This window comes from Plutella xylostella, chromosome 18, assembly GCF_932276165.1.
Source record: "Plutella xylostella chromosome 18, ilPluXylo3.1, whole genome shotgun sequence".
Classification (NCBI taxonomy): Eukaryota; Metazoa; Arthropoda; class Insecta; order Lepidoptera; family Plutellidae; genus Plutella; species Plutella xylostella.
This window is the reverse complement of record NC_063998.1, coordinates 252,925-280,490: the sequence shown is the minus strand read 5'-3', so window position 1 is coordinate 280,490 and position 27,566 is coordinate 252,925. Positions and strand designations below refer to the sequence as shown.

At 37.9% G+C, this 27,566-nt stretch overlaps 2 protein-coding genes across 2 annotated transcripts; both read right to left on the bottom strand.

Annotated features, from left to right (window-relative positions):
* Window positions 1–6,835: 6,835 nt before the first annotated feature.
* On the bottom strand, window positions 6,836–7,654 carry LOC125488534 (vegetative cell wall protein gp1-like). The gene has a single exon (XM_048627471.1). The coding sequence runs from the start codon at window positions 7,652–7,654 to the stop codon at window positions 6,836–6,838; it is 819 nt and encodes a 272-aa protein (XP_048483428.1).
* A 498-nt stretch (window positions 7,655–8,152) lies between these two features.
* On the bottom strand, window positions 8,153–9,209 carry LOC119692662 (vasodilator-stimulated phosphoprotein-like). The gene is made up of 2 exons (XM_038113872.2): window positions 8,882–9,209; window positions 8,153–8,598 (listed from the first exon to the last, which is right to left on the bottom strand). Exons 1-2 carry the CDS (start codon window positions 8,966–8,968, stop codon window positions 8,185–8,187), a joined length of 501 nt encoding a protein of 166 aa, XP_037969800.2. The 5' UTR covers window positions 8,969–9,209; the 3' UTR covers window positions 8,153–8,184.
* Between the last annotated feature and the right edge of the window lie 18,357 nt (window positions 9,210–27,566).

Sequence of the window (27,566 nt, the reverse complement as noted above, 5' to 3'; positions counted from 1 at the left end):
CCACACTACGTTTGCCTAGTCGCGGCCTACACACCAGAACACGTTTACCCCATCGGTCACCGGTTCTTCGACAGATGTGACCAACCCACTGTCACTAAAGCTTAATAACTCAGTGAGATATGTCGGTGACTTTAGTTCTCTATCAGATTTATTGACACAGTGCGGAATAATTAAAGAAAGCTAACTAAGTAACTTAAAAATGTCGCGACAGTTTCCTGCAGCATGCGCCGCCCCGGAACCCACTCACGGCCCACAGAGGTACTCGTCGGGTTAATTAGCAAGCGAGGAGATTACACGCATTAGTCAAGCGACGGTCATCTCGCCGGGACCGTACTGTACAGAGAGCTACACTAATTGACCTCCTAATAAACTTGTACGATGCTGCAGTCATCGTGTGTGAAATATGGTCGTGAAGGCTAAGCATGAGCCTGGGGCTACCTGCGCCTTCTATAGGCATCCACGAGGATTTTCCCTTAGTTTTACAAGAAAAAATGATGTGAAGCGGCTGATCTGATTTTGATGACGTGGCAACATTTGAATCTTTTATATCCTTTGTAGCCCCACACAGACAAACCAATAAAATAATTATATAACAGAAATATACACGCCAAACCTCTAACCCCATTATTTTTTAGTCCGAGTTTAAAAATGGATACAGAACAATGGAACAGAAGTTGAGTTGTTTTACATAAATAAAAATAACTTAAAGCTTAAGAACTTTTTGTTTTATGTAAATTAAGTTTAGCAACTTTAGATTTGCTGTAACTTTGTTGGTCATTAATTTTTAATTTTATTCACCGGCCATCTGCGGCCTTTTACGCAACTTCATTTTTAGATCACTTACAAGTTACAAAATAACAACGTTGTTCTCAAAACCTCGTAGGCATAATGAGTTATACATTTCCACAATTAAAAATTGGTGCTTAGTAGGAACATACGAATTCCACCATAACAATATTTACGTTGTACAATACAGGTATTTATATATTTAATACTAACCAAATATTATGATTGTTTTATTTTTTAGACATAGAGCTGCCACATTATAGGCAGCGGATTATTTACAACCGCGTCCCTCTCATTATGTTAATTTGTATGCGAATTAATTAACCTAATTACAAAATGTATAACAAAATAGTTAACCAGGGCCGTGGTTTCTACACATGCCTAGTCTAAATTATAATAGTTGGGTATACACCGCAGAATGATTATCTTGATATAGACTGGTGTCCAAGTATTATGCAGGTAGGTAGATATAGTAATAAAATATAGGATAAGTACATTGACGACCGAATGGCGTAGTGGTTAGTTACCCTGACTACTGAGCCGAGGGTCCCGGGTTCGATTCCCGGCTGGGGCAGATATTTGTTTAAAGACAGATATTTGTACTCGGGTCTTGGGTGTTGATATTTATATTTAGTATCTATCTATCTATGTATTTGTGTAAATATATCAGCTGTCCGACACCCATAACACAGGTTCTGCCTAGCTTGGGGTCGGATGGCCGTGTGTGAGATGTCCCCACATATTTATTTATTATTATTACATTTGTTTTCGCGATTTCCGAGTTAGTTTCATGATGGAAGTGGCTAAGTATGATAACATTCCACCGTATTTAGTAAGAAAATGTTCAATATTTTCCTACTTACATCAAAAGCTTCTTAATGTAGATAAAACTTCTTCGTTACAAATGAAATTAATTAGCAGAGAAGGTTTCATATAAATGATGACGGAAATGCTCTAATCACGGTGTAAGTGAAGGTTCAGACTTGAAGATGAAATTAAATTCTCCCAACGGCGGCGGCGGCGGCGGCGGCGGCACACTTCACTACTTTATGAAGATTCTCAAGTGGAGTGTACGTTGGGTGAAACAAACCACTTTGATTTATGAAATTTAATTATTAATACCGCGGAAGTTGTAAAGTAAATGAAATTTTATTCTGTTGTGGTCAAGTATTCTGACACATATTGTGCGAACAAGCGACCATGTGATGATACGCGCCGAGGCACGATATCAAGAAAATTATACAAATGTGTACCCAGCTTTATGTATTGGCCTGATCTATACTTTAGCAGATGGCAATTGACCCCTATATACCCGCAGCCCTGTTCATCATAATCATATAGACTGGCTGTAAGTAAATACACACTGTTTGTAGATAACGGTATTCCCCAATAAATAACAAGTGAAGCATACATTTCCGAGAATTTCGATATAATATCTGCGTCCGAGTGTACCTCCGCTATAATCCGACGCGTACTGAAGGCTACTCATCGTTTTCCAATATCTCGGGGAAGCAGCCCCGATGAAGTGGTGTCTAATTACTATTACCTCGTAATATTACTGTTATAAGTAAGTACTTGAGTCGTATCGCCCGCGCTTCGTCTTTTACTGAAGTGGATGTGCGCTGTTGTTTTTGACGTGAAAGTAATATTTTCAAGTGGAGTACTTACTTAGCGTACGTACACTTAACTGATATTATTTATTTTTCGATAAATTAATAATATGCAGAATGTTTTGGTAGGTGCACAATGTACTTTGTAGTCGTAATACTCGTAATAACAATATTATTCTTCGGTATTTTCCATTAGTTTTACTGATACGTACCGTACCCAAACTATTTGAACGATTTTACTGCAAGATTCATCTACAGTAAACACCTGCATTTCCTGCATTTGTATTTCAGTCATTTCCTATAATATCATCCAAGAGAAAAACTAGCTGCTAACGTGATTGCGAGTAGCCAGCGACTGCATGATCATTATCAATAAATATTCATGAATAAAAAATGGGATAACTCGATGTTCGTAAAATGCATGTAAGTACAGGGTTCAGGGATAACAAGGCACCAAAGTAAAATATCCTAATATTGAAACACTTTTATTTTCGCTTCCATAATAAACATTTTTTCTCGGGAGGAAACATTCCGTCACAAAAATATAAATTTTACTTGCAGTAAAAAAACTGTCGTAATTTGAAATGAGATGTAAAAATCGTACACCGCTTTGCGCTAATGTTATACTATTGATTTTGTTCTCGATTCTTTTCATTCCTGTGGATCTCTGTGAATCTATGAATAACTGCGTCCTTCATACTATGTTTGGCCATAATAATTGGTCAATCAAACAAAGAATTAAATAATTATGATTGCTTCACAGTTATTGAAACCGTTATGTACCTACTTTGTTGTATTATGTAATTACCAGTTATTACTAAGTATTGTTTGTATTCGACTTTAATAATTTATATGTGGGCCCATCGCATTGCTGTTAGTAATTAATTATGAAATTTACGTAATAAAATCTGAAATATCAAGAAAACATACTAAGTACATATGCAGCTTTTGTAAAAAAAAACGACTTCGTGAGTTCATAGTAGGGGTCACGGAAATGAACGATTTATATGTAAGGGCAGTTCAGTACATCTGCCGCATTTACAGGAAATATTCGCATCGAGATCTGCAATCTAAAACGCGGCATCGTTTCACGAAGTCGTTTAAACATAAAATAAATATTATGTAGGTATACCTAATATACCTTCTTGCGTAGCTCTACCATTGGTATGTGAAATAGATGATTATGTACACAAAGTTTGTAAGACAGGTATTTCGTTCAGGCATCAGGCAGATCCTTGTCGCGTTTTCTAGAATTCTATGAAACCTTACTGAAACCCTTTCTCATTTCAATGCCCGTATTCCTATACATATACACATCTATATGCTCTTACATGGTGCAGCTTTACTGCTACTATATTAATTTAACAGTAACCTTTACTTCATTGGAAAGCGATCTGTGCCCCAGCAGTGGGGACGTGTTGGGTCGTGATGATGATGAACCTTTACTTTTAAAGTTTTTATTCCTACCGCTAGGAAAGAAATAATATATAGCTATATAATATACGTCCCATATACCTATACTTATATATTATTATTTATTTATTTTTTGTTTGTACATAGTTAAGTAGGTACTCGTGTACGTGACTGAGGTCACTTAAAAGGGCCAGCTGAAAATCAGCGCTGTGGCCTTACTGTCCACAGCTCATGCTGAGCTGGTGCCGTTTCGACACTCCGGACAGCAACCCGTTGTGTTATTGTTTTATATTTGGCCTGTATTTTTGTTTTTGCCGCATGTTAATTTTTTATTATTTTTTTTTTGGCCTTGTTATCTTGTATATGTATTTCTTTTCTTTAAGTCTGTATTTTTCTTTTTGTTGTTGTTGCTGTCTATGTGTCGAATAAATGTTTCTTTATCTTTTCTTTATCTTTATAGGAACTTAGGTATAACAATGATAATGATGTAGGTTTAATTTTGGCAATGAGTCGGATCACAATAGACGTAGAACTCATTGGGTTTCCTCAGTAACTACCCGTGAGTATAATGCGTAGGTAATATCACGATTGCCTCTAGGGGGCTGCCAACCCGACCTCACCAATAATACCGGAATAATCTCGAGCGGAAAAGAAGCTTACATTTTATAAGAATCTTGTTACGGAAAATCTGAAGTACTTACTTATTTGTATCTGCATATACAGGGTAATGTTTTATCAGTGAACCCGTTGGCAGTACGTTAATGTAGCAGTCATACTGTGCAAATTGAAGTATGGAACCTCTAAGCCTTTTATTAAATAAATTCAAAAATCCCATTTAAAACAATGTAAATGTACACCCGTGGCAAGTAATTTAAACAAAAAATCTACATTGCAATTAGATGTTTCTCTTCTCTGCTAACCTAATTAAATGTTAATCTCGACTAAAGCCAACAAATCCCCGAAAAACACTCAACATTGAGGCTTCGTCGCTCCTTTCCTAACCTAAAAAGCGCTACGCAGCCTGTAGCTGAATAAAGAAAAGCTAATCTGGTAAGTCGCGTAACCTTCTTATAGGAAAGTGCGTCTATTGTAGAGCGCGGAGAGACCCGCAATCCACTCAGCGCCCGGAGGTACTCTAACAAATCTTACGATATTTTGCGGCGAAAATTGATAAGTCATTGGTGAAAGGTTGGCTTGTGGTAAGTAGGTAAATATTTTTTTTTCTATTTGATTCTTAGAGCTCATAGTTTGTTATTGTTTAAAATGTAAATGATTTGTTTTCTTCTGTAATCCTATCTGTTCATTTTACAGTCTTAATTATAAAGTTTCCTGTGGTAGCACCGAATGTATGATAACTGCTTTTGAAATCATAATATGCTGGCACGATAGGTAGTAAGAGGAGTTTTATTTTCTTATAATTTGATATTCTCTCTCTCTCTCTCTCTCAGCCTTCTGTAGTCCACTGTTGGACATAGGCCTCTCCTAACGATCGCCACCCCAAACGGTCATCCGCTATCTGCATCCAGCGGCTTCCCGCTACCTTCCGCAGATCATCAGACCAACGGGTTGGGGGGCGACCGACACGCCGTTTGCCGACACGGGGTCTCCACTCCAGAACCTTTGTACTCCAGCGGTCGTCGGCTCTGCGGCTCTGCGGGCGAATTTGATATTAGGTAAATATAATTATTTAAAGACCAAGCATTTTAAGGCATTTATGTGAGAACTGCATTAGATGCGTCTTACTCGCACAATCAAAAATTCAACCAAATCAATCTTCTTCGAATATCGTTACGCTCCACCCCACATCACCCTCAGCACTCCTCTAGTTCATTTTTGCTTATCACCATTGCTCTGGACTACCGGATAACATACCACCACATTCTCTTCAATATAAGCCTTCAACTGAGTGATTCTGTCTTTGAAGCAAATTTTGCAAGTGATAACTTGCTCATAAATACTTGGGTTTGGTGCGTAGAGGTTGAGTCTGATCATAGTTTCTTCTCGGCTGCGCACTAGTACTGGCTCCTTTTGAACAATGTGTGGGCAATGGGAGTAGTTGTGTTTAGAGTTCTTGTAGGGTGTGATGTTGAAGTAATTCGCGCCGCAGCCGCGCACGTGGCGCCACTGACACGGTGACTTCCACTTTTCACATTCACGAATTTTTTGGCAGTGCGCAAATTCTTTTTGTGATGTCAATCCCTTAAATTTTTTGACGGTTTTCCTTCGTCTGTCTCGCTGCACCAGCCTGTGTTTAGTGGCTGCATTGAAACCGTGCTCGAAGGTGATTCTCGGTTGGTACTGGTACATAAGCGAGTGTGTTGTTTTTTGATGTGATTCGATATTTTCTCTTTATTATTTGTTATCGGAATGAACAAACGATTGTCGTACATTCTGTAGTTAGTCTTGTTGTTTCTATTTTTACTGACTCCGGATTGTAAAGTTTGCATCATTTTCTTTAAATATTTGGCAAACACAATTCGATGGTTATTTTGTTCCGAATCTTATATTGTTATTTTTCACCATACAATTCACGAAGCTACCTAATTTTAACAAAATAGTTATTAATAATATAAGTATATTGATTTTAATAAGCATATCGTAAGATTTATTAAACCACTAGACCTACGTATTGATGATATTCAACTATTTGGCAAGTCAATCAACGCTAGCCCTTATAAGTGCTGGGTTATTTTGGATGTCTCTATTCATCAAAGTCTATTAATAGAAACAAGATTAACAAAGGCAAGATACTATAATTATAATAGCATTGAAACAACGATTGTTATAAAAATTTGAATGGAACTCTAGCTTTTAAATTGTTTCGATCTACAATCGATTATTCTTATTAAAACATACATAAATATTTAATTTTATAATTTAACTAATCGTGAACATTGAAGTGAACGAGTGTGTTAAAAAACCATTACCATACATAGTTTAATATTGGCACAGTCCATATAAACTTTACAAAATAATATAGGTACAGACTAGAGTTAGCTACAGAACACTAAAGTACACAATGATCATTATGTAGGTTTTTCTGTTGGCTTGGGGTCAGGAGCAGGTGCCTCAGGCTTAGCATCAGGCGGTTTGGCTTCAGGTGGCTTGTCTGCAGGTTTAGTATCACTTTCTGGTGGCTTGGCGTCAGCTGGTTTGTCTGCAGTTTTTGTTTCAGCTTCGGGTGCCTTTGCTTCTGGTACATTTGCCTCTGGTGGCTTAGATGCAGATTTCATAGCACCCTTTGGAGCATCAGGAAGTTTTGGAGCCGCTTCCGTCACTGCTACCGGAGGCGGCTTGTCATCGGCTGCAGCAGCAAGTTTGGGAGGCTCTGATGCAGCAGGTTTCGGAGGCTCAGCTACCGGTGTCGGAATCTTTGGTGATTCAGACATAGGCGATGGTGTTGCAGTTTCAGGCTTAGAAGAGTCAGCAGACGGTGGAGCTGGCTTAGCTGAGTCGGGAGGTTTCATAGCTGATGGCTTCTGTTCCGGGGTGGGTGGTGTCTTGCTGGAGAGACTCTCGCTGCCACTGCTGTCGCCTGTGCTAGTGGAAGTGCCGGTGTCGGTGGATGCCGTGGAGCGAGTGCTGGTGGTGCTGCCTCTGCGGCTGGTGGGTGCTGACGGCGGGGCGGATGATGGGGCGGATGGGGGGGCGGACGGTGGGGCGGAATTTGGCGCGGAATTTGGAGCGGACGGGGGCAGAAACTTCTGCCGTAGATCAGCGAAGGGGTCGGGTGGTGGTGGCGGCGGCGGCGGCGGCGGTGGTGGTGGTGTCTTCTCCTTACCTTTCTTTTTGCCTTTCTTGTCTTTTCCGCCTTTTTCTCCTTTCTTTCCTTTTTTCTTGCCCATTAAGTTAAGTATCCGTTTTTGTGATCAAGTAAATATTGGTAGGTAATAAAATGTAAACAGATTTGCGTGCCAAAAGTTTATCATTTTATTGTTAAACTAAGGAAGTCTTTGAAGTCGTCAAAAATGAGAATAGTTAAATTCGTCGTATAGGTATAACGTCACAGAAAATACATCTAATACTATGTCTGTTTAGTTTGAATGTTTTAATAAAATGGATTAAAACAATAATTACATAAAATCTTTAAAATTTTATTTTCATTCTGTTTCAAAAGTGACACACATTTCACAGATTTTAACTTTTTTGTCCTGAATTCGCCACAGAATAAAATAAATGTCACCACTTCTCAAAACAAGGACTCCTCTTAGAAATCTTCTTATAGCTTACTCGCTTTTCATCTAACACTGTGTGCTTTATTTTACATTCGTATATCTGTATAACCTACCACTAAAGTATTTACGCCATTTCAAATTATGTACACTAGAAAGAAGACTGAAATGTTTTATCAACATAATTATATTTTTGTCAAAGACTATTGTGGTTGTCCGTACTGGCCTCCGGTTGCCGCCTGCACGTTTTCAATAGGCACGATGGATCCATCGGCCAACTGCACATAGCCTTCCGGAACTTCGGTTCGTTCGTCCGGGATATACTGGCCATCGGGACCAATCGTACCGGGAGGTATGCCCCCTATGAATGTACCAGCTTGGCCTTCCGCAGTTGGCGTGATGACGAAAGGCTGTGATTGGTCCACTGCTGGTGACATTGCTTGATCAGCTGCCGGGGACATCAGTGATTGGTCAGCAGCTGTAGGGGCCGTCAGTGATTGGTCGGCGGCCGGTGACAGAGGGGCTGATTGAGAGGCTGCGTAGGCTCCACTGGTTGCTGCTGCCACTCCCAGTCCACTAGCGTCTGGTTTTGGTGTAGGATTAGATATTGATTTGTTCTGAAAGTAAATTAGCAAATGTATAACATAAATGAAAATAACGTGGAGTATAAAAATATATCAGATAGAAAACTAGTGATTGACCAACATCGGAGAAGAAAGATACTGTTGAATACATGTGGATGACCAGTCCCGACTGCACGACACTGTTATCAACGTAGATAAACTTCACCATTCGCGATAAAAAATGTGGAACATGCATTACCTGAACGAGTGTATCTACGTCGATAAACATGCCATGCAACCTGACAGGGTTGTCAGCTGTGAATGTAGAAATTCTGACCGTAAGCTTTGATGGAGGAGGTGGCGGTGGTGGCGGCGGGTTTTTATCTTTCTTCTTTTTATCTTGCTTGCTTTTATTCTTCCCCATGCTCACAAGTACCACTTTTTATATTGTAGTTACGTTGATAGCGTTGTTAATTTTGAACTAGCCATAAATGTTGTTTTGTTAAATACTTGCATAGTATCATACAAAAGAAAACTTGTGGTAGTCATTTTAGACATTCCTGTAGATTATTTACATAGCCTTTAATAATTTATATGATGATTTTACTTTTATATAAAATTGTTTTATTCAACCATAACAATTATATTCTACGGGTTGACATGATTTTGACACAATGTCTAATATATTTTTCATACTTGGATTTTTAGGCACAAGCATTTTTTTATCAATGCCTTATACTTAATTAATTATTTATTAAAATATAAATATAATTATTTATAGCTCTGGTTTTTTATAATTAAGTTAAATTTTATTTATAGTCATTTCTAGTGAGAAGTAATACGGAATCATCTCTTTGGACAGTGAGTATATTTCCAAGAGTATTTATTTACATTAACACAAGGAACATATTATAATAAATGTAACATATACTTCCTACAGTGTTAAAGATATCTTCAGTTTTTCTAATTATAGGAAGGAGTAAATAAAATACAAGACTGTTTTTTTTATTCTCACTAAATATAAAATACAGCCATGAGTAGGTATACCATGTCTACAGCCTACAGGCCTATAGATAAGTTTTTGTATTGACAGTTGATTAACGATCCAACTTGTGACGTGTGAATCTTGTGATACAAAACTGCGCTCATTAATCAAAATATGACGTTGAAGCTTCCAATCTGTTGATAAAATCATGCGATTCAGAGAATCACGGACACCCTTCTGTTTCATTGTATTCTACGAATCCTAGGGCTAGTATAAAATTCACTCATAAAATAATTAAATATATTAACAGGGTCCATATATGTTCCTAATTTACTGCATTAAACACCTGCAAAAGTAATGGATGCAATAAACGATTGAGTACCTTCATTCATGATGTAACAGAAAAAAATCATCATCATACTCTCTGACGAATTACCTAATTCTAGACACGATTCCTTCAAGAAACCTTCAATAATACGATACACAATACAGCTAGCGAGATTTAGTAAATAAAGGGTGGGATATTTTCCAATATGGCGACACCTGCGCCCACCAGCGACGAACAGAATCTATTTTTCCAGCTCCCGCCAGCTGGAGCCCGAGTCTGCTAATCAATGTTGTCAAAATGCTATAAAGATCGGTCGAAACTCGAAAGACATAAAACGATGAAAAAATATATCTATAAAATAACACTATTTCAACCAATTTTATAAATTTAGGAGTAAATATATACTTACAGACTACAATGAATAAGATAGAGAATTTTAAATTAGAACTAAACTGAAATAAAAATAGTTTTAGAAATATACCTAGATTCAACGAACAAGATGTGGTACTCATTTTAGTTTACCTTTGTGGGGTTTCTCGCTCTCTAGAACAGGAAGGCCTCCTGCATTCACTGTATTGTCTGATGATAAGTGGCATGCATGCTGACGGCTTCTCATTGAACTAATACTTATTAGCAGACATGTCCCCAGCACCGACTGCTCTTTGTATGTTTCAGGTCTTCAATTTGTACAGACAGCTCTCCCGGAGCACATGTATTGTGTGAATACCTGAAATTACTGAGTGTCTGTCTGTTTCAAACACTCACAAAAACATAATATTGTAGCCATATTAATTGCAACTATGCATATGTGGTATATGGTTCTTGAAATAATATTATGTACATAGCAACTTAAATTATATGCGTAGGTTGTAGGCATTTTATCTGTGATGCGGATAGTATGTTATGGGTAGGTACGTACTTAGTATCTCAAATTTTAGCAGCTAGGTGCATTTGTTTTATGCTTACTAAAGATTAACTAAGTACTAAAACAGAAAAAAAGTATAAATGAATTCACAAATGAGAGAGAAATGTTACCTTCCTTGAAAACTCCGCAAGGATGAGCTGGAAGCGGATTATCCTCAGATTTTCTTATTTCATACATGTTTTATTTAACGTTAGGTATGTTAAAAAGCACAGAGAATATTCCTACTATGTGTGTATATTTCAAAGATAAATGTTGTCTCGATATATTATAATGGTACTTACGTACATTACATAAGTATCATAGCTAATTGAAATCGTTTTACCCTATCGGACATTCATTCATTCACTAATAGGTACACTAACTGGCAAAGAAAAGGTTCCACTGAGCACAAACTTACTCCTATCCGGAAAAGGCTAGCTTAATGACGTCTTCTGCAACATCAGGATATTACCAACTAAAAACGAGAGTATTTTGTTAAAATTTTAAATGAAATGTTTGAAAAAATTGGGGTCGTTTGGTGTCGTAATTTTTTGAGTGGATCTATTTCATTGCCCGTGAGTGTACATAAGCGACAAGCAACAACAAAACTCAAAGACATACAGAGAGACAAATTGTGGTGGCAAATATTTACCCACTAAGAATTGAAGGCGTGTTTGCCACCAGATATCCCGCAAGACAAATGTATCTACCGAGGAAACAAATACAATAGTTTGTTTGTTCAGTTTTGTTTCATACGACACTCGTGCTTGTTCTACGAGTACAGTCCAACCACGCTAACTTTGGCCCAGAATCAAGAGATATCAACAAATAAAGTTAATTTGGGCAAAAATAATTTATTTGTATTTTCGTGCGTCATTTTCCTGGTTAAAAATAATACTTTTACCGTGGAAAAGTAGACACCTAAATTGCCTATGCTTTCCTCTGACTCACTTGAAAACTTGGCTATAATGAAAGAATCCCCTTCAAATGGCATGGAACAAGTTCTGAATATACCTATCTCTACTGCGCCCTGGCCAGCCAGACTGGCGAACTCACGATGACAATAGGGTTTGTCATCGTGAGTTGGCCAGTTTGGCCGGTGGTAGGTCTAGCTTTTGCAATTCTCATGGAGACGATAAGAAGAGATCTTAAAAGCTCTGTATTAAAAGGAACTTCAAAATACTGCGATGGCATATTACCACTTTTACTTATTCTACTAAATAAAATAACAAAATGTTGAGTGAGTTCTGACGGAGCTAACGGCGATGGCCAATAGCGGGAGATAGAATAATGGCTGAGCCGGGAGCTGATATTCACGAGAAGTTTAATTAATTTTTAGCTCAAAGTAAACTAAAAAGCTGTTCTTAGTGGAGTTGGCAAGTTACGCTTTTAATCTTATTTTTTTAGCGTCTCGCTCCGAGCGAATGTTTCTGATTTAAAACAATACCCGTCTTTTGGCTTTGCCGTAGTCGGGCAGGGAGAGCTTTGAAGCTTGCATTGAAAGCGTCGATACAAAGACCAAGTGTATCGCGATATTTACCCGGATAAAGCGTATTATTACACTTTGTGATCAAAAGCACGAAAAAATTGAATATTATGAAAGCAAAATGCATTTTAGTTCAATTTTGTTCATTCTTTAAAAGCTTTAGTAAGCTGTAAATAGCTTTTAGTTTTCAGTAGGTAAGTGGGTATTTTTAATTCTTTTATTATAAAAGTAGCCAAATAAAAGTTATTTTATAAGTTGACTTTTAGGTAATTACAAGCTCTTACATCGTCAAGGATCGTACATAAGCAATGCTTGGCAATTAAACCTAAACATTCAAACGGTTACACTAACTTCATTTTAAACGCAACGAATATTCCGTTCAAGGCTAATAATTCTACCAACAGTTTGTCTGTATCTCTGTACAAGTCTGAGGAGCAAAGGCTTTCATCTTCATAACGGCAAACTAACCATATTGTTGACGAGCAGCTAACTACCGCCGGATGAATTGCCTTCCGCAGGCTCATCCCATTTCACATATCGTTGCAAGTGATGTCTTATCTTTGTATTGAGGTATACATGCTAGAATACGTCAGTATACTTAACAGAAACAAGATACTTACTTATATACGGCTTTAGATAAGTATATTTTGTTTCTGTTATGTGTTAAATTATGGTTTTGGATTAAAATCCTCTATTCTATTTTCTTCCCAAAAAAATCAACCCTGCTCCATTTAAGTCAACAACAGATTCAGGCATTTTAATACCAAGTTATTAAAAAATATATGGGAAATAACATAATCCAATAAAAGTTTGGCTGTATGAGACTTCTCAATAAGCCGCGTAAAAGGTATTTTCTACATAGATATACTTATAATTATGTACAATGTGTGGTTTAGTTACGCAATACTTACTTACACGTTTCCTCTACCCTCCTTCAGTGTAGCATCTCTGCACTTATAGCCCTAAGATATGGGGGTCAATACTGGCCGTAAATTACTTTGGTGTCCATTGAGCGCCGAGACAGTGCAGCCTGCCGGTGACAGCACAGACCTGCGGGGAGGGGAGGGGAGGGGAGGGGAAGGGAAGGGGAGGTGAAAGCCTAGTGAGAGTTTTACGCAGTGCCAGAAGTGGAAACCAACGTCTAGCATGAAAATCAGATTCAGTTTTAGAACTCACCCTAGCCCTTAAGATAATATTACTATAGAGTAATACAATGGCAAGCAATGAAAAAGTTCTACCTGTCACCGTTCCATGTGAAACTTCTACATTTCACGTGAGTGTAGTTAGGAATGGTAGATAGCCTGTGTTAGGTTCTAAAGTTTCATAAAGGGAAATGCAATTAATATCATACTTTGCAAAAATATACCTACTCTTCAAAATAATGCGTTTGAAAATCGTCTTCGCACGGTTTCGCTGTAATCACATCCCAATTGTTTTTGTGTTTCGTGAGGAGCTGCATGCAGTACAAATGCTACCTCGACTCTGTCGAAGGCGCGCCCTGTCTGCTCATGTAAATTGAAACGCTTTTGAAGCTTATTACGCAACAAGATTCTTGCTTGGCGAAATAGGTACGATATTTTGGAGAACGGTTATGCAATCGGTAGTTTACTGCAACGACATAATTATAGAGTCGTGGTTAGCGCAACAGTTTTCAGAAACTTGGTCAAAGTGGGGAGAATTTTGTAAAGTTTGCTTAATTTGCTATTTGCTTAAAATCATAAAACTGTAAAGTATTCATTTAATGATATTATAAGTTATTCCAGTAAAGAAGACCCCATAATTTTCTCAAAACCCTGTTCATTGTTCCGCAAAAACCTCAGCATATTTCACAGCTAATGTGATAAAATTAGGCGTGAGTCAGGAGCAGCGGTTAAAAACAATGAGGTAATATAGCGGAGGGAGTGGCGGCCGCCGAGTCGCGCCGGACTGTACGGCTGTATGGGAGGGTCCACGGGACGGACTCATTGTCCAGCAGTAGGGAAAATATTAATTATGATATTTATTGTTTGCGAAAAGGCGGTAGCTTGTGGAATATCCGACTGGTCAGTTTGGCGGTGGATAGGTCAACCAGTAGTAAATCATTATTATCATATTTATTCGTCGAATTAAAATATATGGAGAGAAAATACCAAGTTGGGTGATTTTTTCTGGTGTCCTAAATGAATTGAGAAGAATTAGGCCTCGACAACCAAGTCTGTGTCAGAAATAAGAAAAGATACACGTCTGTGTCAAAAAAAGAAAAGATGATTGTTATTTTCTGGTGTAAGCAAAACAGAGTTTTTGTGTGCATATTAAGCACTGTTGGACTCTATGTATGTTTTACATAATTTGAAACATTTGGTTATTAAATGTAACACAACCTAACCAACCTGTTATTAAGATCCTAATGCCAGGAGTTTGAAAGTGGAGACCAAGTAATATGTCGCAGTTCTGCTACTCGTAGTTAAACCGAAATTATCTGTAACAAAGAGCAGCTTGACATCACAAAGCAAACCAGACTCAGGCATGTTGCTAGTGAGGGGAACAAGAGGAAGTATCGAGTAAATTTTGTCTTGGATGTATTGTATAGGGGACGTGTACAAAGGTTCCATGATTCCGAGAGACAGCCACATGATCTTAACTGCCTCTTAACTCAACCATGGCGGTCCACTGCTTTTTATTAATTATTACATACATATAAAGTGTTGATTGTAAGTGTACTAAAAACATCAATACATACAATTTTATTACAGTGTAATATTTTAAGCGCTACAGCCCAATTCCAGTATCGACAAGTCGTGGGACACCCTCCAGCCGGCTCTACCCGGGATCAGTCGGTCGCTCGGCCGCACATCGCGATATCAGACGTGTAGTTTACAGTCCGCCGCTCCGCCTGTGATCTCGGACAGGAGATCCGCCTTTATATACGATGTCAGGCTTGTGGGGGATCTTTAAAAAAACTGTTTAGACAGTAAATTATTCTTTATGTATAATGTTATTTCAGGTAATATGTACTTACAGGTACAGTCATGAATGGAGATATGTGACGCAACGCAAACACTTAAATTTTGATGAAAAAGTATAATTGTATGTCGATTGTATGTCGACAGCGCAAAATTACACATTTGGCAGTCTTGTATTTTTTAAGACCATAGTGTCAGCTCGATGGAAGTTGGATGGAAGCCACTCATAATACATTGAACAACACGCTAGTCCACTGACAAGTGCCACACCGATATCGTCTCTCGGGTGACAATTTGCGTAGTCCACTATTTATTGACGTTTCCGTCAGTTGCTTCATTACGGTTTATCTGTCAAAAATTACCATTCTGAGGCCATTGAGCAGATACACCTAATATACACGTATTATTCAGATGTTGTCATAATGGATCGGAATTATAATTTAAATTTGCGGTGGGAAATGCTAATATTAGCAGACAGAGTGGACAGAGGTCGGCGGGAGTTGAAGGAGCGGCGTCGAAATCGCGCCTTCATGAGCCGGAATGTCGATCCTCTCGTGAGTTTGCCGGACTCGGAGTTTGTGAGGACATTTCGCCTCAGTAAGCATGTGGTGAAGGAGATTGCCGCGGATTTAACTCCCCTGATAGCCAAAGAACGCAGGAAAGATGGTATATCTATGAAGGTTTGGAGCCGTCTATAATTTGGCAAAAAATTGTTCTGAACTGGATGGTAGAAGACTATCTAATACTTAGGTATACTTATTATACGTTTCAGATACTCATTGCATTATTCTCTTAGCCATATTTTTAACATACTCCGAAAAAAGGAGCAGGTTCTCAATAAAGTTTTAAAATCTTGAATCTTATAAGCTTATTAATTATAAAATAACTATCATCATATCGAGTTACTATCCCGCATTGTTGTGCAGATCCGTTATGTTCGGAAAGAAAATGAGGACATATGTTACCAAGTAATAAAACTGTTCTAAAACAGTGGCTTGTGAAATAATTATTATCCGACAATCTCGTGTTTGTGAAAATCATTATAACCAATTTCAGAAAGAACATAATGTAAATATGGATTAGGCATTTAATAAATACAATAAAAATAAAAGAGTTACACACTGATTTAACTTTTATTTATCCTTTCCGTTTAAACACACTGCTATACAAAAAATATAACACATTAGTAATCCACACAATGAATGCTGGTTGAGTTGTTAGTTGAAACTAAATAATGGTAGTATAGTATACTAAGTATTCTATTATTTGTGAGGGTGTCAGTACCTGCACCTAGCTCACTCGAATGGAGCCTTTGTGCATATCGCCTTAAGGTCTAAACTCCACTCCTAAGCTTGGACCATTTCCTACCACGCTGGTCCTCTGCAGGTTTTTGGGTTCGAAAATCTAGATATGCAGGTTTTATCACGATGTTTTCATTCACCGTAAGAGCGATGGTATGTACGGTGGCCTGCGCCTAAAAGTATACAGGCGGAGATTTTAAAATAGCGATCTCAAGCTCACATGCTGCTCAAGCACATCCACATAAACACCACTGCTACACACATCACACACAACACGTCCCCGGATTTATAACAGATGTAGCTGGTCCCTTCATCATCAGGGATCGCTATTTTAAAAACTCCGCCTGTATACTTTTAGGCGCAGGCCACCGTACACTGTGCATAAATTCCAAAGTAGTTACTCATTGGTGACAATATCTAGATCTGGAGTTTAATTTTTAGTGTTCACACTGCTATACAAAGTTTCTGAAGGCCACTCAACAGTATACACTGAATCATTTTGTTGTATGATGCTGTCCTCTACGTTTCCAACCAAGTTACTGTTACGGTCATAGTCTTGGTGTCTGTAAAAAGAAAAAACATAACTGTTATCTAAGCAAACAAGCATACATTTGGTAAAAAATAAGTTTGTAAACAGTAAACAAACTAACCTCCGAATTAGGTGCTCTTTGAGACCGCTTATTTATGCGCCTCTTTTCCTTAATTCAGCTTTCAAAGCGTGCACAACTGCACATTCATCGATAAATAATCCATATTTGCGATAATTTCGCGAAGAGATCACTTTTCAACAGGGAAATGAACGAATTCGTCTGTATGTTTTTTTATCCACAACTAACAGAGAAAACCGAAACAAAACAAAACGATACAATGTTAAAGTTGACATAAGAAACAAAACCATATATATTACCTACTCTGTGTAACAAACAAATCGACACGACAATAGAGTTTTTTTTTGCCTATGGTCTTAATTATACAGCCAGTTTAATATATGAAAAATATATTTAAATGCCATAACACGTCTTTTATTGATTTTAAAAAGCATCGAATCAGATAAAACAGTTATACTTTTAAATAAATAGTGTGAAAAATCTTCAAATTAAGCCCAAGTCGGACGATCCGTGCATGCTGGCTTTACAATTCTAACAAAAGCGGCAACACTGATAATATGCCAAGATGACGTCACGATCACTCTGTGTCAATAGCATTTATATTTTATCGAGACTGGCCGTGAGTCGTAGGGACTACCGTTTTTGGGCCAATCACAATGGAGTCTCTATTGAGTCTCTATAGGATATCTGCATTGATATTTTTTATAACCAATAGCAGACTTGAGGCCCAGAGCTAAAGCCTAGAATACTAAATTGTAATCCGTGTATTTATTAGGGATTTGCGTAATGCCTACCGTTTGCCTAAGAGCCACGGTAATATCGTGGTAACAATGTTTGCAAACTCACAAATGGCATAACTTATTAAAGTTTGTTCTGTTGCCAGTTTTAAGGTAAATAAATGATACTTTTAAGTATTAAAATTCTGTTTAATTAACGTAGAATACAGATAACTATGAACCTATTCAAAAATGGTTGTTAAAATAAACCAGTACGTAGTACCTTAGATTGCCAGTCTCGGTACAAATGTCGAAACAACTTAATATTTTTTCTGCTTTATAATATATGTTGGAAGTGGTGGAACTTATTTTGGAATTTACCGTTCGAATATAAATCAAAATTGCACCTGCAGTAGGCAGTTTGATTGAAAGCGATCAGACAGTTCCAGGTCAACATTAATACCAGGACTGCATGAAATGGAAGTATCTGGCTCACTCAACATCAACACTCCTCGGATGACACTGCTTAACAAGGAAAATACTTCGTTCGAAATTTTCCATTTACCGGAGTACAAAAGGAGTCCATTATGGAATGAGTGACGTCACGGTCGTCCCATTTTCCTCGACACCTGTAGCGCGGAATAATTACTGAGGCTTTTACTCTCGGAGGCTATGCTTGCCTGGTACTTTTAATTTGACGGCCTCTTACCGAGCCTCGCTAGCGGGTGTATTATGTCCGCTCTAGTGTTTGTAATAGGCGAGCCGCACTTGAAAAGGAAACTGAAAGATTATAAGGCTGTGAAACTGTATTATAGGACATGCTTAAGTATAAACTGTATTATCTACCTCAAAAGAACGTTTAAAGGGTGTAGAATAGTATTTGACAGATTTATAAGGCATTTGAGAGCGCTAAACATCTATTAATAGTCTAGGTTTTCATGGTGAAGAACAATGGTGTATGTTTTAATAACATAAAATCACATGACCTTATTCTTGCAATGCATTTAGACAATGTATTTATTTAGTGCTAAAGAAAGATGGTGTTACAGTAGCAGAAAGTGATTTATTTCGTGCAAAGTTCAAAGAAAAAATCACCAAATCACTAGGTACAAAGCTCACAAAATGCCTCACACAGAAATACTGTTTCCGACCTCTTTATTAAATTATCAAACAATAACGTTACGTCACATTCAAACTCAATACGTCAGAGATTTGCCGATTCAAAGTAGAATCAATGAATCCGCCATCAACTGGACGCGACCAATAACTGGGTTGGCATTCATTAGTCGGTATAAAGCGGGACTAAATAGAGCTAAGCACGGGAGCAAATTTCCAATGGCCGTGCATTTCCTCCCTTACATCATTTGGGTGGCGGTGCCATGAAAATGCACCCTAACTCTCAAATACAATTCATAGAATAAACTGCAAGACAAACCGTTGGGGATATTGTAGGGAGGTGGTGGGAGTAAGTAAAAGTATTGATGAAAGGAAACAGGGTAGTACTAGATAATAATAATTTCTTGAAATTACAAATGTAATGCTACTTTATAGCGGTTTTCAGGAAAAAATATAAGGTTTTTCACATAAAAATGCTTGCTTATTTTGCTTTTGGTGTCTGTAACTCGATGTACCTATTATGTATGCCTGAGCTAAAATCTGTTATTAAAAAATAAATGGGAAATAACATAATCCAATAAAAGTTTGGCTGTATGAGACTTCTCAATAAGCCGCGTAAAAGGTATTTTCTACATAGATATACTTATAATTATGTACAATGTGTGGTTTAGTTACGCAATACTTACTTACACGTTTCCTCTACCCTCCTTCAGTGTAGCATCTCTGCCCTTATAGCCCTAAGATATGGGGGTCAATACTGGCCGTAAATTACTTTGGTGTCCATTGAGCGCCGAGACAGTGCAGCCTGCCGCTGACAGCACAGACCTGCGGGGGGAGGGGAGGGGAGGGGAAGGGAAGGGGAGGTGAAAGCCTAGTGAGAGTTTTACATCGTGTCAGAAGTGGAAACTAAAATCTTATATAATTATTATAAATATAAGTTATCAGTCTAGAAGAGATTCCCGGTTAGGACCGCCAATTTGTACCATCTATTTTTTGTGTCTGTCTCCTGTTTGTTATTTTTTTGTGTGCTAGGCTCAAGAAATAAATACTTTTTAGCTCACACGGCATATTAATTACGTGCCCCTTAAGGATGTTATTTATATCACACATTATTAAAATCCCCAAGAAGACCCCATAATTTTCTCAAAATCCTTCCCATTGTTCCGCAAAAACCTCAGCATATTTCACAGCCAATGTGATAAAATTAGGCGTGAGTCAGGAGCAGCGGTTAAAAACAATGAGGTAATATAGCGGAGGGAGTGGCACCCGCCGAGTCGTGCCGGACTGCAAGGCGCCGACACACTAGCGGACGCGGCTAACGGACGCGGCTGACAGTCGCGACTGATAGTGTGCACGGTCTTTTGGGACAGTGCGTGCCAAATCGCTCTCGGACGTCTACAAGAGATCTGGCACGAACTGTCCCAAAAGACTAAACCGCGTCCGCTAGTGTGTCGGCGCTTTAAGGCTGTATGGGAGGGTCCACCGGACGGACTCATTGTCTACAGTGGGGAAAATATTAATTATGATATTTATTGTTTGCGAAAAGGCGGCTGCGTGTGGAATATCCGACTGGTCAGTTTGGCGGTGGATAGGTCAACCAGTAGTAAATCATTATTATCATATTTATTCGTCGAATTAAAATATATGGAGAGAAAATACCAAGTTGGGTGATTTTTTCTGGTGTCCTAAATGAATTGTGAAGAATTAGGCCTCGACAACCAAGTCTGTGTCAGAAATAAGAAAAGATACACGTCTGTGTCAAAAAAAGAAAAGATGATTGTTATTTTCTGGTGTAAGCAAAACAGAGTTTTTGTGTGCATATTAAGTACTGTTGGACTCTATGTATGTTTTACATAATTTGAAACATTTGGTTATTAAATGTAACACAACCTAACCAACCTGTTATTGCAAAGATCCTAATGCCAGGAGTTTGAAAGTGGAGACCAAGTAATATGTCGCAGTTCTGCTGCTCGTAGTTAAACCGAAATTATCTGTAACAAAGAGCAGTTTGACATCACAAAGCAAACCAGACTCAGGCATGTTGCTAGTGAGGGGAACAAGGAAGTATCGAGGTTATTTCATCTGGGACACCACAGCGCGTATGATTAAGAAGGTAAGTACATGCAATTTTCCAATGTTTCACTCTGGTTCTACAACGGTTGTATGTAAGAGATCACTCTTTGCGATAAGGCGCCAAGTATTAAATTGTTGCATTGTTCCTTATCTGTAAGTCAATTTTATGAGGTTTATAATAAGGTTTTACTAAAGACTATCACAATAATTTGATATTATTATTACATAAATAATTGTATTATATTTTAAATAAGTACGTTAGGCCATGGAATCAAATCCAAAGTACAGTATCGAGTGACAGTTGCCATCGACACGACAAGAAGAAGAAGAAGTATCGACAAATCGTGGGACACCCTCCGGCCGCCCCTAGCCGGGATCAGTGGGACGCCGCTCGGCCGCACATCGCGATATCAGACGTGTAGTTTACAGTCCGCCGCTCCGCCTGTGATGTCAGACTGGAGATCCGCTTTTATACGATGTCAGCCTTGTGGGGGATCTTTAAAAAAACTGTTTAGACAGTAAATTATTCTTTATGTATAATGTTATTTCAGGTAATATGTATGTACTAACAGGTACAGTCATAAATGGAGATATGTGACGCAGGCAAACACTTGAATTTTGAAATCTATGAGTTTTCAAGTCACCTATCAAGTGAGTTGAAAAATTTATGTACAGTGCCACAAACTTATCTGTTCCGGTGACAGCTCACATAAATGACTAATATTTCTTAATTCTATAAGATTTTAAGTTTGCTCGTATTGTTAATTCGCTCTTGCGGTGTAATAAACCCATCTAATCAATTACAATATACAATTCATTAGTAAGTAATGAGATATGGATCAATTTAGTTCGCTCTCACCGGAACAGATAAGTTTGTCACACTATAGTAGGTAATCAATGTAGCTATTGATTGTAACACGTGTCACCGTTATTCTATGTTTTTATTTATTTATTGACAATATTTTTTAATTTAGGTACTTACTATGTCTATGGGGTGGATCTTGATCTTTGCGATTAATCTAGATGAGATTGGTTCTACCAGCTTCAAGATAATGTATCGATATTCAAACAAAAAAGAACATAGATTAACCAGAGAAATATAATTATTGTTAAAATATTTTACTTTGTCAGCTACTGTCTTGAATATTTTCAGTCTATCAAATTTAGGCGGGTACCTCGCCCTACCTACTTACGTGACTTTATCAAAGGACGTGCTTAGACTGTGTCTCAAGTCCAGAGCTAAAGCCTAGAATACTAAATTGTAATCCGTGTATTTATTAGGGATTTGCGTAATGCCTACCGTTTGCCTAAGAGCCTCGGTAATATCGTGGTAACAATGTTTGCAAACTCACAAATGGCTTAACTTATTAAAGTTTGTTCTGTTGCCAGTTTTAAGGTAAATAAATGATACTTTTAAGTATTAAAATGCTGTTTAATTAACGTAGAATAGAGATAACTACGAACCTATTCAAAAGTGGTTGTTAATATAAACCAGTACGTATAATATTAGATTGGCAGTTTCGGTAAAAATGTCGAAACAACTTTATAATTTTTCTGTTTTATATGTTGGAAGTGGTGAACTGATTTTGGAATTTACCGTTCGAATATAAATCAAAATCAAAATTGCACCTGCAGTAGGCAGTTTGATTGAAAGTGATCAGACAGTTCCAGGTCAACATTAAGGCTATATTAAGGAGAGGAGTGTCGGCCGCAACGAACAGCCAGTCCAGGTGCTGGCGATCGAGAGGCTGCAGTCCGCCAAGCAGACGGACTTCAAGTCGTTCCGTATTCGGATTCCCGCGGCCCAGCAGAAGGTTCTGCTGGATAAAAACTTCTGGCCTGCGGGGATAGTGTTCCGCCGATACAGGGAGGCCAAACAGACTATTAAACCCCCTGATAATAGTGCTAGAGTTTAGTTAATTTTAGTTTTTATAAGTTTCTAGAGTATATATTAATATTGTTTGATTTATTTTAAAATGTATTTGTGTATTTTATACTATGGGCCATTGATGCCTGAAATAAATGGATATTATTATTATTATTATTATTATTAATACCAGGATTACATGAAATGGAAGTATCTGGCTCACTCAACATCAACACTCCTCGGATGACACTGCTTAACAAGGAAAATACTTCGTTCGAAATTTTCCATTTACCGGAGTACAAAAGGAGTCCATTATGGAATGAGTGACGTCACGGTCGTCCCATTTTCCTCGACACCTGTAGCGCGGAATAATTACTGAGGCTTTTACTCTCGGAGGCTATGCTTGCCTGGTACTTTTAATTTGACGGCCTCTTACCGAGCCTCGCTAGCGGGTGTATTATGTCCGCTCTAGTGTTTGTAATAGGCGAGCCGCACTTGTAAAGGAAACTGAAAGATTATAAGGCTGTGAAACAGTATTATAGGACATGCTTAAGCATAAACTCTATTATCTACCTCAAAACAAAGTTTAAAGGGTGCACAATAGTAATTGACAGATTTATTAGGCCTTTGACAGCGCTAAACATCATATCTGTTGATCACTGTCTAGGTTTTATGGTGAAGCACAATGGTGTATGATTGGTGTAATATCACATGACCTTTTTCTTGCAATGCATTGTTTAAATATATTATTATTGATTGCTAAAGAAAGATAGAATCACGGTAGCAGAAAGTGAATTATTTCGTGCAAAGTTCAATAAAAAAATCACCAAATCACTAGGTACAAATTACATTACGTACTAGATACAAAGCTCACAAAATGCCTCACACAGAAATACTGTTTCCGACCTCGTTATTAAATTATCAAACAATAACGTTACGTCACATTCAAACTCAATACGTCAGAGATTTGCCGATTCCAAAGTAGAATCAATGAATCCGCCATCAACTGGACGCGACCAATAACTGGGTTGGCATTCATTAGTCGGTATAAAGCGGGACTAAATAGAGCTAAGCGCGAGAGCAAATTTCCAATGGCCGTGCATTTCCTCCCTTACATCATTTGGGTGGCGGTGCCATGAAAATGCACCCTAACTCTCAAATACAATTCATAGGAATACACTGCAAGACAAATCATTGGGGATGTTGTACCCAGGTGGTGGGAGTAAGTAAAAGTATTGATGAAAGGAAACAGGGTAGTACTAGATAATAATAATTTCTTGAAATTACAAATGTAATGCTACTTTATAGCGGTTTTCAGGGAAAATATAAGGTTTTTCACCTGAAAATGCTTGCTTATTTTGCTTTTGGTGTCTGTAACTCGATGTACCTATTATGTATGCCTGAGATAAATCTGTCATAGATACATTGTTTTTGAAACTTCCAATGATAAGTAGCAAAACAGTGTATTGGCTTAATGATAAATAATCTCAGAATAATGAATATCAGCAAAAAAAGAAATATGAATTTAAATTTATATACCTAGAATGGCACCCATGCCAGATCAGGTGAATGCCATGACCCACAGTCATGGCTTTTTCTGGGATTTGAAACTGAATAAAAACATAACTAACCATTTTGTTGGCATGATTTATGATGGTCCAACTTAATCTACTTACTAGATTTTTTACTAAAGAACTAAGAAAAGTCCCTAATAATCTGGCCAGCACTGCACGCTCCCAGAAACAACAGGGCGGTGCAAGTGAATTGTAAATTGTCGGTGCACCGAACTGTATTTTCGTTCGGCGTTTCAATTTGAGCACCCGATTGAGTAAGCAACTGATACAGCGCCGAGATTCGGCTGACTCTAGCCCAGAGCCTCTGTACCGTTTAACTTAATGACAATATATCCCATGAGTAGGTATAATACATACAAAGTTTACATTTTGCTTATGAGGACAAAACTCTATATACCTACAGGGTGTGTAAAAGTGGTATAATAAGCCGAAAGCGGGTGACTCTAGGGTTTATTCAGAATCACTTTTCCTGTCGCGATTGTTCAGTATTACCCAGTCACCGATATATAGTTTTATTCATAGAATATCGACTATAGGTCGGTTCGGTTATAGGACGAAGATTACCTACGTACTCTGAAATCAAACTATTAAATTCAAAAGAGATCTTCTACACTCATGCCTCCTTGATAAACAATTAGCTAGTCTCTTCAAGTCAGGACGCCACAACAGAGCTGCGCTCCGCTTGCTTATCAGAGTGGAGGCAACGCGAGTTATGGTAATGAGGACCGAATGAGCTGCATCACTGATTCGCTGATCAGCTGAGCTCACGTCTACATGGTTGGCTTCTTAGAAGAAAAGATAAGGTTTTTTTTTTAAATTTTATCAGGGCTTTAAAGAATAGAATAGAAGGGAATATGCTTTATTGAACAGCACTTGAATTAAAGTTGCAGACTAGGAGCAATGTAGGTACTAGAAAGCCTTAAGCGCCATTTACACAACGCATGTTTCTTGCCTGTTGCATAAAATTAAATTGAAGCAATTCATTACTTGTATGGTCTAAACTAAACAATGTTTTAACAGGGAAGAAACTTGCGTCGTGTAAATGGCGCTTTATTGCGAAAACACGACTGAGCAGTTTTCAGACTAGGAACGCAGCCTCTCTATAGCTAAGTACATCATTCTGAATCAAAACAAAACATCATACACGTACATCTTTAGCTTGCCTATTTTCAACTCAAGGATGGCCTAAAGGTCGCGGTAAAGTTTGTTTTACAACCCGATACACCAAGTTGGCGCTGTAGGTTCTGCGTGTAGCTGTTGTTATCAGTCATTGGGACATGCAACGTGCAAACTTCTCCAATTAGACACGATTGAATAGCTCAAGATAGTTGCTACACAGGAGGTTAACACAAACCGCCCCTAAATACTCGCCCTCCAACTACAAATCGTGATCACTTTGGATATAGCAGTAACTGTTTTGCGAATAAGCAAATACCAATTGCAAGTATAATCCAGTCATATGTAAGACTTTGACGAGCTTTTGTGCTGAGAATAGGTACCTACCTGAAGGGACAGCTTTTCAGTTACTAGCTGTAGAGACTAATTTTTGTTAACAATATGGCTATGATCATCTGATTTTGAGTCGTAAGTGAAGTACAAATTATTTACCTCGTACGCTATGTATAGACATGTATAGACATAGCGTACGAGAGATATGTGTAATATATGATATGTGTATAGTATACGTGTAATTTTATTTTGTTAAGTACCTAATAATAAGTACATATGTCGCAGCCGGATCGTATAATCCGCCGTATTACATTACGGCTGGCCGCATTACAAAACAGGGCCGCTTTGTAATACGGCGTATCAACGTTTAGCCGGATTGTCATTTCGATACGTTCTTCATTACGGCGGCCCACGTTTAGCCGCATCGTACTACTACTAAATGGTAGGGTGATCATGTCCATGAAATTACTGCTGAAGGAATTTTGAGGTTTCGGTGGTTTGACAAACATTTTGTAATCATAATAGTGTAAATATGCTATCATATGGACTTCCGTTAAAGTATCAAAATACTGTGCATGGGCACTACTCGGATTGTAGGATCTTCGAAATTATTATTCTTCATCATCATCATTATCACTTCTGGACGTAGGCCTCTCCCAAAGCACATCACTGGATGCGATCTATAGCTTTCCACATCCAATCATAACCAACCACCTTTCGTAAGTCGTCATTTCATCTAGCCGGAGGGCGCCTCACACTACGTTTGCCTAGTCGCAGTCTCTTCAAGATCAAATAATCTTTGCCGGCCACAATTATATTTTTTGACCCAGTAATACTGTGTGGCAATCCGCCGACCACCAGAATCCATGGTCACTTTAGCTGTTTGATGTGCGTTATAACTTTTGTACGTTTTTCACTGTTCCGCATTGATCGGAATAGATATTATTTAATTTCACATGAAAATTCTTCTTGAAGTCACTGTTTACTAACATATTTAACACGATTTCTTTGTTTTAATCATCATCAAATATCTGTATCCAACGCCATTATTGTTGTTATGTCAAGCAGCGTCACGAGTGTTAAAAAAACGAAACTAAAATCTTTTGATGCGGTGGCTAATCTCTCGCCGTATTACATAACGGCCAGCCATATTGAATGACGTATGATGTCGAATACAATCCGGCCCATTTTCATTCAGCCATATTCAATACGGCTAAACGTTGATCCGCCGCATTACAAAGAGGCCCTGTCTTGTAATGCGGCTAGCCATAATGTAATACGGCGGATTATACGATCCGGCTGCGACACATATACAATATAAATATAAATTTTTTAAAAGAATTATATTCCTTTAGATTTTTTTTGTACACTGGACCCCTCTTTGATTGTAAATATCTGTTGACTGGTAGAAAATGCTCTAAGCTCTTAGAAAATGCTTTTAGTCCACCTGATTGTACATTATTACTTTTCTAAAACACATAAAGCTCTGAGAAACTATCGATCGGATAACAAGAAGTGAATTTCATATCCTGATGTTTTCATAAAGTAATTTTACAGCATAATATCTTTTACAAATATTTTATGTTCGCTTGACCCAGATAAGATACTTAAAAGTAAACCGGTAGATAAAGTTTTCACCTTTTTTAATATAAAAAAGTGTTTAATCTGCCGTA